Here is a 12,325-nt window from a genome sequence, read left to right as displayed (position 1 = left end):
ATGAAAGGAAAATAAATAAAATAATCACTACCACTATTGTATATCCTTACAAAATTAACATAGTTGATAAAATCTACCAAAATGTATGGAAGCCTGTTGGCTAGAGAGACATAATTAGCCTGCATATAATCAAAGGAAAAAGTCAGAAAATGAAATAACACCCATGCTTCTCTAGTTCTGCAACAACCGTGTTTTGTACCATAGAACCTTTAAAAGAAATCATTGATGATTTTAGGACAGTTTACAAAAGCTAACCCTAGGATTCTCTTAGGACTAGAATTACAGATGGTTGTGAGCCACCAAGCGTTGCAGATATCAAACTAGGTCCTCTGGAAGAGTCACCAATTCTTTTAAATATGGACACATCTTTCCAGCTCCAGTCTCTGATTCTTAACAGAAATTGATCTGTGCAAAATGGTGCAGAAAACTCCATTCACTTTTGTTACAGACATCTGGATGTTATTGAAATACACCATGTTTTGATTTTTACTGAAATCATGATATGAAGAAAACACATGTATATGCATGTGATGTGTATGTATATAATGTATATGATGCATGAGAAGCCTAGTTGCTACAAAGCAATACATGGGTGGCATCTAACTTACTATGACTTACATTCCTAGTGGTTCAGAGCCTCTGAATCTATTTACATTGTCGTGCGTACATAAGTTTGCACGCATGTTTTTAGGAAATAGACTCATCACGTGAAACAGAATGAGAATCACCATGGTTAAATGCCAACTGCCCGGGCACTTGGAATTAGTGAGCAAATCCCCCAGTGTGGATAACATTCGTGGTACAGAAACCCCTCAAGCTGTGAGGAAAGACATTCAGGCATAAGCATCAGCAGCCAGTGCTGTTTTACCATAAGACGCCTCCTCAGGAACAAATTGAACCGCTTCTCGGGCTGTGAAGCAACCGATGGAGAGTCACCAACTCCTGCTCAGGGTTCAAGATTCTAATACACAGATCCATGAATGAACAAGCTATGCTCTGTGGTGGATGGCTATGCTGAGACATTTCAGCCTCAGAGCAAGGCTGCTGTTCCCTTAGAGGAGGGGTTTGCTTCCTTGAGGTATGATCACCACCTACCAGAAGGAGTTTTATCATAGCAAGCCCTGGCTTCATGGTGTGGAGGTCAAACTAGAGCAGGCAGTGATGCTAAGACGCTACTGACTCAGAGAAATACTGACATTGCCTTAATACCAGGCTATTACTAAACACAATAAGCCCAGCATTAACTATTTCAAATCACTATGACATTAAAACAGGCAGTGTAGATGCCTGCCCTAAGGTGGCCTGCGTCCGGTGAGTTTCTCTGACATCTTACCCACTGCTGCTGTGCTTCAGGGAACCTGGAAAACTTTCCACTTCTACTTATGTTTGTCCCATGAACCCCTTCATCCTTCAAGGACTGACAATGCTAACCCTTGTACAACACGGACCTTCAATATGTGTATACAACATTGAAAGTTGTCTAGCAGAGGAATCAAACACGAAGGAAGGGAAAGAACTTGGAAGAAAAGGGATGAAAAAGAAAAAAAAACTTCATCTTATAAATCCTTTATAAAGTCAACTGTTAAAATACATTTAGAATTAAGATGAGGGAGAAAACACATGGGGAACAAAATTCAATAATAACAGAAATGCAAAGGGAAGCAGTCTGTCAAACATGCTTCTATTAAGACACATAGCCGGGGTTGGGGATTTAGCTCAGTGGTAGAGCGCTTGCCTAGCAAGTGCAAGCCCCTGGGTTCGGTCCCCAGCTCCAAAAAAAAAAAAAAAAAAAAGAAGACACATAGACAACCTCAAGGTTATCATTATGGGTGACTGATAGTATGGGAAATTTGCATAGCAGCATGGTGTGCTGACACACATCCATAATCCCAGCAGGGCTGAGGCAGGAGGACTGAGTATTCCAAACCATCCAGGACACAAAGCAAGACTGTCTACAAAAGAGCAAGAAAGAAAAAGTTTTCACAGGGCTTAATTTTAAATATTATCCAACTTCCCCAAATGCCAAGGAGTTTGGGGGTGGGGAAGGACATATCATTCAAGTACTGAAATAATGAATTGTCTTCAATCTTTTGTTACCATTTAAGACACTAAGGAAGTGACCTGGAGTTATCAGGAAGTTTGAAAAGTATCTGAAAGAGATCTCTGGTTCAGCATTTGCTTAGCAGGCAGAAGCCCCTCTATTTAATCTTTTCAGAGATAAGACTTTAAGAAAAAAAAATCAAACCTATGGCATCAAAAGGCCCGCATCACTCATATTTGATAAAAATGAAAGGGTAAATGATCACATAAATTATCATTAAAGGAACTCAGCAACTCACAGGAAGTTTGCTTCAATGCTGGTAAGGCCTAAGCATCTAGTGATGCTGGTGTGTGTGCAGGCCAGTGTTACTACGTCAAGTTGACATAAGCTAGGGAGTTACCTGAAGTGATGGAACCTTAACTGAGACTCCCTAAGACCGGGCTGTAGGCAAGCCTATCGAGTATTTTCTTAATTAATGACCGATAGGGGAGGACCCAGCCCATTGTGGATGATGCCACTTCCAGGCTGGTGGTCCTGCATTCTATAAGGAAGCAGGCTGAGCAAGTAGGACCTCTCCATAATCTCTGCATCAATTGACTCCTGCCTCCAGGTCCCTTCCCTGTAAGAGTCCCTGTCCTGATATCCTTTGATGATGAACATTGCTATGGAAGTGTAAGCCAAATAAACCCTTTCCGCTTTAACTTTTCTTTTGTGTTATGGTGTTTCATGCCAGCATACCCTAAGACTGCGTGAAACTAAGACCTGGGATTACGGGTGTATGTCAGCACACCATGCTGCTAGGTAGGCAAGGTTCTCATACTCATAATGATAACCTTGGGGTTTGCTATGTGTCTTGATAGAAGCATGGTTAACAGACTGCTTCGCTTTGCATTTCAATGGCTGGCTGTTTTTGGATGTAATGAACATTGATGTGTGCAGAGAGGAGTAACTGCTCTTAACTCATTGGTGCATGGTGGATATCAGTCATTGCTTAAACCACATTCTTCTGCTGCTCTGAAGTTATTTCCCTCTGTACTTTGATTTTCCTGATCTCTAGTGAGATCTGAGGACTACTGTTATTCATAGATGATTTCCCTGGATTGACTACAGATTCACTAAGAGACATGAGAATAGTTACGGGTGGTGTGGTGAGCCTCAGGTTCTCTGAGGTGATGAAAGTTGACCCCAGATGGATCATAGACTAAACACAAATAAATGCTGTTTTGCTGAATAAAATCGGAAAAGTTGTCCCTTACATGGATGCAAGAAAATATTGCTTAAATAGAATACAAAAGGTATGTTAAAGAAAAACGAAGGGAAACTGGAATTTAAAGATATTTTACAGTTATTTTAGAAAAATAAAATAAACCAAAAACCAGAATACTTTTCTCCAAGCCTGCCCACCTTTCTATGTTCAAATTCAAGAGGTCTTATGTACTTGATTTTCTCCTTTTGGATTTCAGAAACAGTACTCCTCTCTCCCCATTCCCTAGTTCCATGGGCAGTACTGGATTCAAGGCTGTTGAGACTCTCCCACATTTATGGCACTCTGTACAAATGCTCTGCAAATTATTCTTTCTTGAATATGACTAAAAGGATCTCGACAGATACAGATTTAACTATGAGATAATCAGTTGTAATGAAAACAACAGTTCTTTAGAGAAGTGTTTCATTCTAGAGCTTAAGCAGGAAATGTACAAGATGAACAATATCCTGTAGTATTAAAAATAAAAAAATACTAAAAATAAAAGAAAATACAACAGGGTGTGTCCAAGTTATAGAGACTTCACTAAAACAATTCTCTAATGCAACAGAATAGAGTACTACTGAGTTTATGACACAAGACATAAAATAAACATCTTGGAGGTAATGCAGAAGGAGGGAAAGGAAAGAAAGAAAAAGGTCTCCCACAGACAAATTCCAGGGAAGGGGAATGTGGCTTAATGGTAGAACATTTTTCTAAATGCCCCATGGGTGCTATTTCTGGAACTGTTATTGACATTTAAAAAAATTACTATCATCTACTGTTAAGATTAAAGACGACCCTTCATCCTTACACATACACTGATTAACGACCCAGAGACTACTACAGTAAAACTTATTTTAAGCTAATAATCAAGGCTAAAGCTTAACAATTGGCCCAGGACATGATGCAAATCAAGTGACACTTTCTCTTTCCTCCATCTCCAATTTGAGTCATAAGAAATAACACATTAGGAATTGCACAACTGAGGTGCATTCTACACAGTGAAAAGGCCAATATCAACCTTAGAGGCCACTGGATATGAGAAAGATACTCAGAGTTGTCTCAACAGAGAGACACAGAGTAGACATGGCTGTTAAACACAACCGTGGACCCTCAAAGACAATGTCAGAGGAAAATGAAGACACTCGAACTCCATTTCCTGTCTCTCCAAACAGTAACGTTATTTACTCAAATAAAAAAAATCTAAACTTAATAAAACTTAAAGTTTAATAAGTTGTGAATTAGATCCAAGTTTAATTTCTAAGTTTAAATTATGATTCTTCTTAATCGTGAATTCATAGTGAAGCATATTGTAATGGAGTAAGAAGGCTGAGGGTTCAAGTCTAGGAGTCTCCTCATAAGCACAGAGGAATCTTGAAGAAGCCTCAGCAAAACTGGCAATTCTTTAAATGCAACTTCTATACGCCATTCTCATTACCATGTCTGATGTAATATTTTTATTAAATAAGCAAATTTTTTTTCAAAAGTAATGCATTCTCAGACACCAAACTGAGGAACCTGAGATGTAGGTAACAGTATCCCCAGTTCAGGCCATGGAAGGTCACTTGGGTCTGTCTGCCAAAGAAGAGAAGTACAATTCACTGCTTACCAGTGGCTGTGAGTCTTCAGGGATGAGGAAGCTGGTCTCTTTGCCGCCCAGGCTCTGTCAATAGTAAAAGGCAGGGTGAGGGAGAGGGAGATACAGTACTGTTAAGGATGGCTCAACTAGAGCAATCATATCACTGATGTCTCCAAAGCGAGAACAGCAAGATTCTTTCTCTAGACTACTACACCATGAAGCCAAGAAACCTGAACTCCATCTCCCCGTCTGAAATGGTACTTGAAGTTCCGTGTATGATATGCATGCATGCATACATGTGTGTATCTGTGCGTGTGTCTGTGTGAGGAGGGGAAGAAGAAAAGAGAGGGGAGAGATAGAGAAAGGAAAAGGGACAGAGAGGGAGTTCTAAAGAAAGTTTTACTAAGTCACAGGGCAATCTGCAACAGGTGAAATGGTTAAAAACTTCTATACTACAGTAAAGTGACCAGGACATCTGGTATCGTAAGGTCTCTGAACAGAACCAACATGGAATACACATCATTGACTAGATATTTCATGCTTCTTGGCATTGGCTTGAAATTACTAAAATCTGTAGCTTTGGAGATGACATACCATTTTTTTAAAAAAAATAAACAATTGAAGAAAAATCCCTGCATTTATATGATATATACAAGCTACTAGCAACTAAAGCATTTCTTCTCTCTTGAACATGGGCTTCCAATCCACTTGTTATTCAGTGAGCCACACACTACAGAACTGGCTACTAAGGTCTCACCTGCTCATTTTCTGAATTTCTGGGAATGGTATCAGGAATGGCTCCACCTAATGAAAATGATCTGAGGTCCATATCACATAAGATACTCAGTTATCTCCTTTTGGGAGCATCACATCCAACATCTCACAATGACTGGTGGGTTCTAGGCAAATCAGTCTTGAGAAACAGTAATGATGGATTAAGGATACTTCAGGAGCTTTCCAGAATATCCTTTAGGCTGAAGAGCTTACACAGTGGAATGTGCTAGAAACTTCAACCTCTCTGCCTTCTTAGTGAGGATGAAGGTGGTGCTGAGCACAGGTGTACTCAAACTACTTCATCTGACTTAAGTTCCACTGATGAATCAAACGTGCTCATCAAAATAGAACACGATGTCAAATAAAACTAACCTATCAGACAATTCCAAAATGTCAGTCTCCACAAATATGACTGAGACATAGATAGATAGATGATAGATAGATGATAGATGATAGATAGACAGATGATAGATGATAGATGATAGATAGACAGATGATAGATAGGTAGATAGATGATAGATAGATAGATGAGGATAGATAGATGATTGATAGGTAGATGATAGATAGATGATACATAGATAGATGATAGATAGACAGACAGACAGACAGACAGACAGACAGACAGACAGACAGACAGATAGATAGATAGATAGATAGATTGATATCTGAGGTAAAGAGTGATTGCTGTTATTTTGGATGACCTGAGTTTGGTTCTGAGCATCACCTGTAGCTCCTACACTTTTTTCTGGCCTCCATGGGCACCTGAAACACACACACACACACACACACACACACACACACACACACACACACTTTAATAGAAACAAAAGGAACTTTTTAAAAATTGTAAATAAATAAATAAATAAATAAATGTTGAAGCTACATTTTCACCATGCAAATAACAAAGGAATTTAATTTGTCCTTCCTTGAGCCAGGGCCCTGTAACACTTGCACTCTATCATCACACACAAAGCTTGGTTGTGCTAACCATGAAACAACTGAAGGAACCACGCAGTAGTGTTCTCAAGAGAACGTGGCAGGGAACTTGACTATTTTCCACCTTAGGAAAAAGATAGCTTGTTCTGACTGGGCCCTCAAACCTACATTTATGTCTTCTCCTTGAAACAGAAACTGCTATAATTTCTTTCTTTCTCTTTTTACAACTCTTTGCTGAGTATCTCAATGTTTCCCTTGTCAAAGACCTGTTATGCATAAGAATTCTTACTATGGTCAAGCCTATGTTTCCCTCAACAGGGACATGCCATTCATATGTTGTGTGCCTTCTTCACAGAGTCCAGTTACTGAGCAACCAAGTAAAGTGGTACAAAGAGGAACAACAGTACTAAGTGGGTGGATCTCACAAACTTCTACAAGTAACAACATGCAGCCTCATTCATTCACAGAATCCACAAGTCACCATAGAGACTGAAGGCTCCAAACATATGAAGCACTAGTATACTCTTCTGGCTTTGTGTAATTCCATCCATATGCATTTGGATATAACAAATAAGTATATAACATGCCATTGTAGGACAATGTCATGTTTCCTCCCTCCAAAGTGCTGTTGACTGACTACACAAATTTGGGACTCGCAGATTCAGAGACCAACTATATTTGATTTCATTGTTTTAGTTCAGCAATTTTCCTCCCTCTAGAGTCATGTGAACCATACATAGCCCTTGATAGGAACATATTCCATATGAACAACTATTACATAAGCAGATGTCATACACAAAGCAGCATTATACATCCCCACCATGACTGGTTGAAAGTTATTGCCCTGCAGATCGAATATCAGCACAATTAAAGTTATTGTACAGGAAACCTCAAGATCAGTTCAAACTTATGCTTGCTCTCTAATAAGACCATATTTTCTTGTTGCTCACTGTTTAGTTTTTAAAGTAACTTTAGAACTTGTGGGACTCTTAAATCAATCAATTGACCAATGGCCAAACAATTTATTTATTTGTTTGTTTATTTATTTATTTTTGAATTTTGTTTTTCTTGGATATTTTATTTATTTACATTTCAAATGTTATCCCTTTCCCCTCCTCTCCCATATCCCCTCCCCCTCCCTCTGCTTCTATGAGGATGCTCCCACTCCCATCCACCTAATCCAACCTCGATGCCTTGGCATTGCCCTACAGTTTTCTTGATAGAAACTTCTTGTGGATTTGCTCTAACACTTGCATTATGTTATTTAGGTTCCCAGAATTACATGAGAATTCACATGTAAGATGCTGAAGGTCTCTGTCCCTAATTGGTTCTAACTGGTAAATTAAGGTACCAGAGGCCAATGACTGGGCAGGGAGATAAAGGTGGGACTTTAGGACTTGAGGACAAGGGGACCAAGAGAAAAGAAGGACAAATATCACTATGCTGGGAAAGGAATAAAATCCAGGCTTGAGAGCTGCAGAAGAGAGAACATACAAATGACACAAAAGCTGAGGAAGAGCATCCCTCAGCCTCCTCCCCCAAATTGGGTCTAGGGTAGCAAAGGTGGAATATGGATTTTAGTTAAGTAATAACTCAGGAATATTGGACGGGAGGCGTTAGCAAGGTGAAAGTTTGGGAATGGCCCAACCATTGAGTTATTTAAAGCATATTAAAATAGAAGTGTGTGTGTGTGTGTGTGTGTGTGTGTGTGTGTGTGTGTGTGTGTGTGTGTGTGTGTGTCTTTCATTCAGGAACTCAGAGCATTGCTGCTGCTGAGGCAATTTGAGTAGTATTAATTGCCTACTGCAACAAGTAGCATCCAATTTGTTAGGCTTGAACTTACTATTAAAAATTAATTAGGAGAGAAAGGGAGACAGGAGAGAGGAGAGAGGGGAGAAGCCATGGCAGGTGATGTTAAGATTCTGCTCTGTGTATTTACAGGTTGTTATCAATGTTCCTAAGGGATGGATGGTACCGGGCTTTGTATGTTTAAGTGGGCAATTATATCTTACCAATTGGATCTAAGATTATTGTGTTGTGTGTTCTTTTATGTGAGGGTTTGAGTGTAGGAAAGTGTGGGGCTGGGATGTGTTTCTGCCAAGATATCTAGCAGATATCTTGGGGTACCGCGGTGCAGACCTAGCAGGGTAAAAGACACCGTTACTTTTTTATTTTTATATTTTTACAATAACAGATGGCGAATCAATGTTGGGCAAGAATCCACTAGTAATCCTAAGAGTTGAGAGAAAGTTTTTATTTTCTAAGTAAGAAGAGGCCAGCACCATGTTAAGTCATGTGGTATCTTAAGGGCGGAAATTCAAACAAAGAAAAGGGGAAGTAGCCTGGCCCAGCAGGCTGTCAGTCCCCTGCTGTGTAATAAGTAATGGCAATTGAGAGAGTTAGAGATTAAAAGCTGCTTTTTAAAGAAAGTTGTTTAGAAAGTCTTTCAGAATACTCATATTCTTTTTAACGTGGGCTCCACGGGAATTTTGGGTTGGAATCCTAGTTAGATTTCCTAATTGATAGAAAGTATTTGGTTTGTCTCATGAATTACCCTGCTAAAGCCATATGGCTCTCGATGCAGGCTAGTGAGGGTTTGTGGTTACTTTTGATAACCACAACAGGAAGCTCAAAGTCTCTTAACTTGGGCTCCACGGGAATTTTGGGTTCATTTCCTGCTATCATAGAGTACAAAAGCCTATCAGGCTCATTGTTTAGCTTGCTTCCTTTTTAAAAAAAATGTTTAATCTTCATAATGGGTGTGACTTTGAGTTTTATGGTTATATTATTACTCTGGGAGAGAGTGCGAGATACAAGCTTTTCTGGTTTCAGACTAAGGAACACAGTATTTTGGGAGAAAGATTTTGTCTTTGTGTTTTTAAAAAGTGTGATTAGGCTCTGGAAACCTCACAGAGTCATAATGATCAGATTTGATAGAGGTAGACTCCCTGAAAATTTTATTCAAGAGAATCAAACGAAAAGATATCTCGATTCTAAACTTTTGTCTTGAGAGTTGTATTTTGCAGAGTGTGCCTACTTGGATTCCTGGTCTCAAGGACATTCAGCTGGGTCCAGTCAGGACACATCCTGCTACAGCAGTTCATTCTTCCTAACCCTTTCCCCTAAGGATATCTTCAACGCCCATGTATAGCTTGAAGAAGTTATGGAGGAGTCGTCGCCCCAATTCCCTGGACTTTGGGAGGGCTAAAAGTGGTTATTCTAAAGTTGTTTTTATGAGGAATTTAGAAATGGTTGTAATTTAACAGGGAGGAGTTAGCTAGATTGAATTGTACAGTCATAATCTCATTTGGTAACTAAGCTTAAATCATTGTTTTGGTATAGAATTTCTTTGTCAAAAAAGTTTAAATGTACAAGGTTTAGAGTCAGTCCTTCTATTGTTGTCATTACAAACTTCTGATTTGATTACATCTGTGAGTTAAGGTTCAAATAGCAAAGTCGTGGCTCTGAGTTTGTGAGAGAACTTTCAAGATATTATTAAGATATAAAGACAACAGTACAGATTGTCTTATATAGGTGGATGGTTTTCAAAAACGTCAGAAATCCACAAAATTTGAGATTTAAAGTTATTTATCTTTTGTTGAGACATATCTGCTCCTAACAGTTCCCCTTTGGTGAATTTAATGAAGAATTTGAACATCTCTACCTCCAGATGAGGCAATACTTGTGGCTAGGCAGCCACTAGACAAAACTGCCTGTTTCATCTGCAGACTAATACTGTCCAGAAAAGGACACATTATGCAGAATAGTTGACTGATAAACTCTGCCAAGACAGAGTGATCAGCCCTTCAAAATCTGCATTTCAAGAGTCTGTCAGTTGATTTTGGGCCAGAAGGCTGAATACTTGCGCTCACATGTTGCTAACAGGGGACTGTGATACAGGAGATTTGTCTCTACAACCTCTCAGTTCTGGAAGCCGTGTTAGGCTTCCTATGTGTATAGATATTTGGTCATTTCCCAGATTTCTGACGGGGTTGAAGACTGATTATAATCTCATAGCCTATCAGGCTGTATAACTCTGAATATACATATTGTATTGGATAGTTATCAGATAGTATACAAGCTAGTCAAGATATAATATAGATTTTAAGCCTTTCTTAAGCTGGAATGAATAACTAAAGGTTCTGTTTAACTGATATAGTGATGGACTAGGTGTTGAAAATATCATATGCTTTATAAATTGTAGAATGGTAATAATTGTACGTAATTTATATATAAGTGAAAAGGCTTTTTAACTGGACAAAAAGACGGAAATGTGGTTTGCCCTGAAGTTATCTGTATTTTGATGCTAATTCCACTGCCCCAAGGACAGCTGCCTAGTCACATGCTCAGGAATCAGGTGACTTCACCAGAACCACCTCTCCATTGAATTTGTAAAGAACAGGTGAGGGGCAGGTACAGGCTAGAAGGAGGCCTGTCATTGGAGGAGAAGGAAGGATGGGTGGGAGAGAAGTTTGAAGGAAGAGGAGGAGACAGAAAGAAAGGGAGACAGGAGAGAGGAGAGAGGGGAGAAGCCATGGCAGGTGATGTTAAGATTCTGCTCTGTGTATTTACAGGTTGTTATCAATGTTCCTAAGGGATGGATGGTACCTGGCTTTGTATGTTTAAATGGGCAATTATATCTTACCAATTGGATCTAAAAAATAAAAATTAATTGGAAATTCCCAAATGGACAGTACATGACATGCTGTAAGATTAGGAGATGGAGCAAGTCGGTTTCTCAGCCAAGCCAAGATGAGCTGAGCCCTGTGGTTCCTCCCCAAGTCTCACAGGTTTGGAACTAGAACAAAAGGTGTGTGGAACTGGCATGTATAATTCTGCGATTTGTGGCTTGAGACTAGGACACACCCAGGTCAACCCAGGGATGTGGGTGGTGGGCTAAGGATTGAGCTGGGCTTGAGTCACAGATGCTGAAAACTCCTTCTGAGATAAAACAGACTGAAGAGATCAGGTCTGAATAAGATAGGAATAAAGGAGCTTGCATTGTTTTAAGGAAAGAGGGGAGAATGAATGAAAATTGATTGATTTGTTTTTAAGGATAGAAGGGAGAATAATGCTTTAAAGGAAATTTGAGAAAGTCTATGCCAGGGCAGGCAGCTGGCTCTTTGAACATAAGCTCCACGGGAATTCTGGGACTGCTTAGCCTGATATGACAAGTTAGTAGCCTGGAAATAAGCTTATTCTGTAAGTAGAAGGGAATTTAATTGAAAGGATGCTAATTCAAGTTATATAGTGGATATTTATAATATATGTGTACATGTAATATATGTATACATATATGTGTGTATACACACACAGGGAGAATTTAGGGATATATAGATGAATAAATAAATTTAGGCCTTAATCTCACTATTAATTGTGCAAGAACAAGGCAGAGGTTAGTGAAGGGGCACTGTTTCAGTGGATAGTAATAATTGTTTAGATGGCTTTATATTAATAAACTCTTATAAAGAGAAAGGTGAATATACATATATGTCCATATATATTCACAAAGATATTAATATCCACAGAAGACAGAAATTAAGTATATGTAGGTGAATAAATAAGTTGAGGCCTTTTGATTTCATGTTGGTCAGGACAGATAGGAGAAATTTAGGCTTTGAATTCCTTAAGACTTAATCATGTAAGAACAAGGCAGGGGATAGTGAAGGAGTACTGTCTCAATGGATAATAATTGTTTAGATGGCTTTAATTGCTTTGAATTGTTTTAATTATCAAAATATGTGTGGTT

General features: G+C 39.0%; 1 protein-coding gene across 6 annotated transcripts in view; it reads right to left on the bottom strand.

Annotated features, from left to right (window-relative positions):
* Nucleotides 1-12,325, bottom strand: part of Ano5 (anoctamin 5) — a 99,102-nt gene that overhangs the window by 71,524 nt on the left and 15,253 nt on the right. For 4 of the 6 annotated variants that reach the window (XR_015623937.1, XR_015623938.1, NM_001432248.1 and 1 more), the window contains 2 exon segments: nucleotides 4,897-4,950; nucleotides 869-910 (listed from right to left, as the gene is read on the bottom strand). Coding sequence is in view for 4 of the 6 variants with exons in the window: in NM_001432248.1 (NP_001419177.1) it covers nucleotides 869-910; nucleotides 4,897-4,950 (96 nt within the window). In the remaining 2 variants the exon portion in view is untranslated. 6 annotated transcript variants of the gene reach the window in all.

This window comes from Rattus norvegicus, chromosome 1 (genome assembly GCF_021556685.1).
Source record: "Rattus norvegicus strain SHRSP/BbbUtx chromosome 1, alternate assembly SHRSP_T2T, whole genome shotgun sequence".
NCBI lineage: Eukaryota > Metazoa > Chordata > Mammalia > Rodentia > Muridae > Rattus > Rattus norvegicus.
This window is presented reverse-complemented; position numbering and strand designations above follow the sequence as displayed.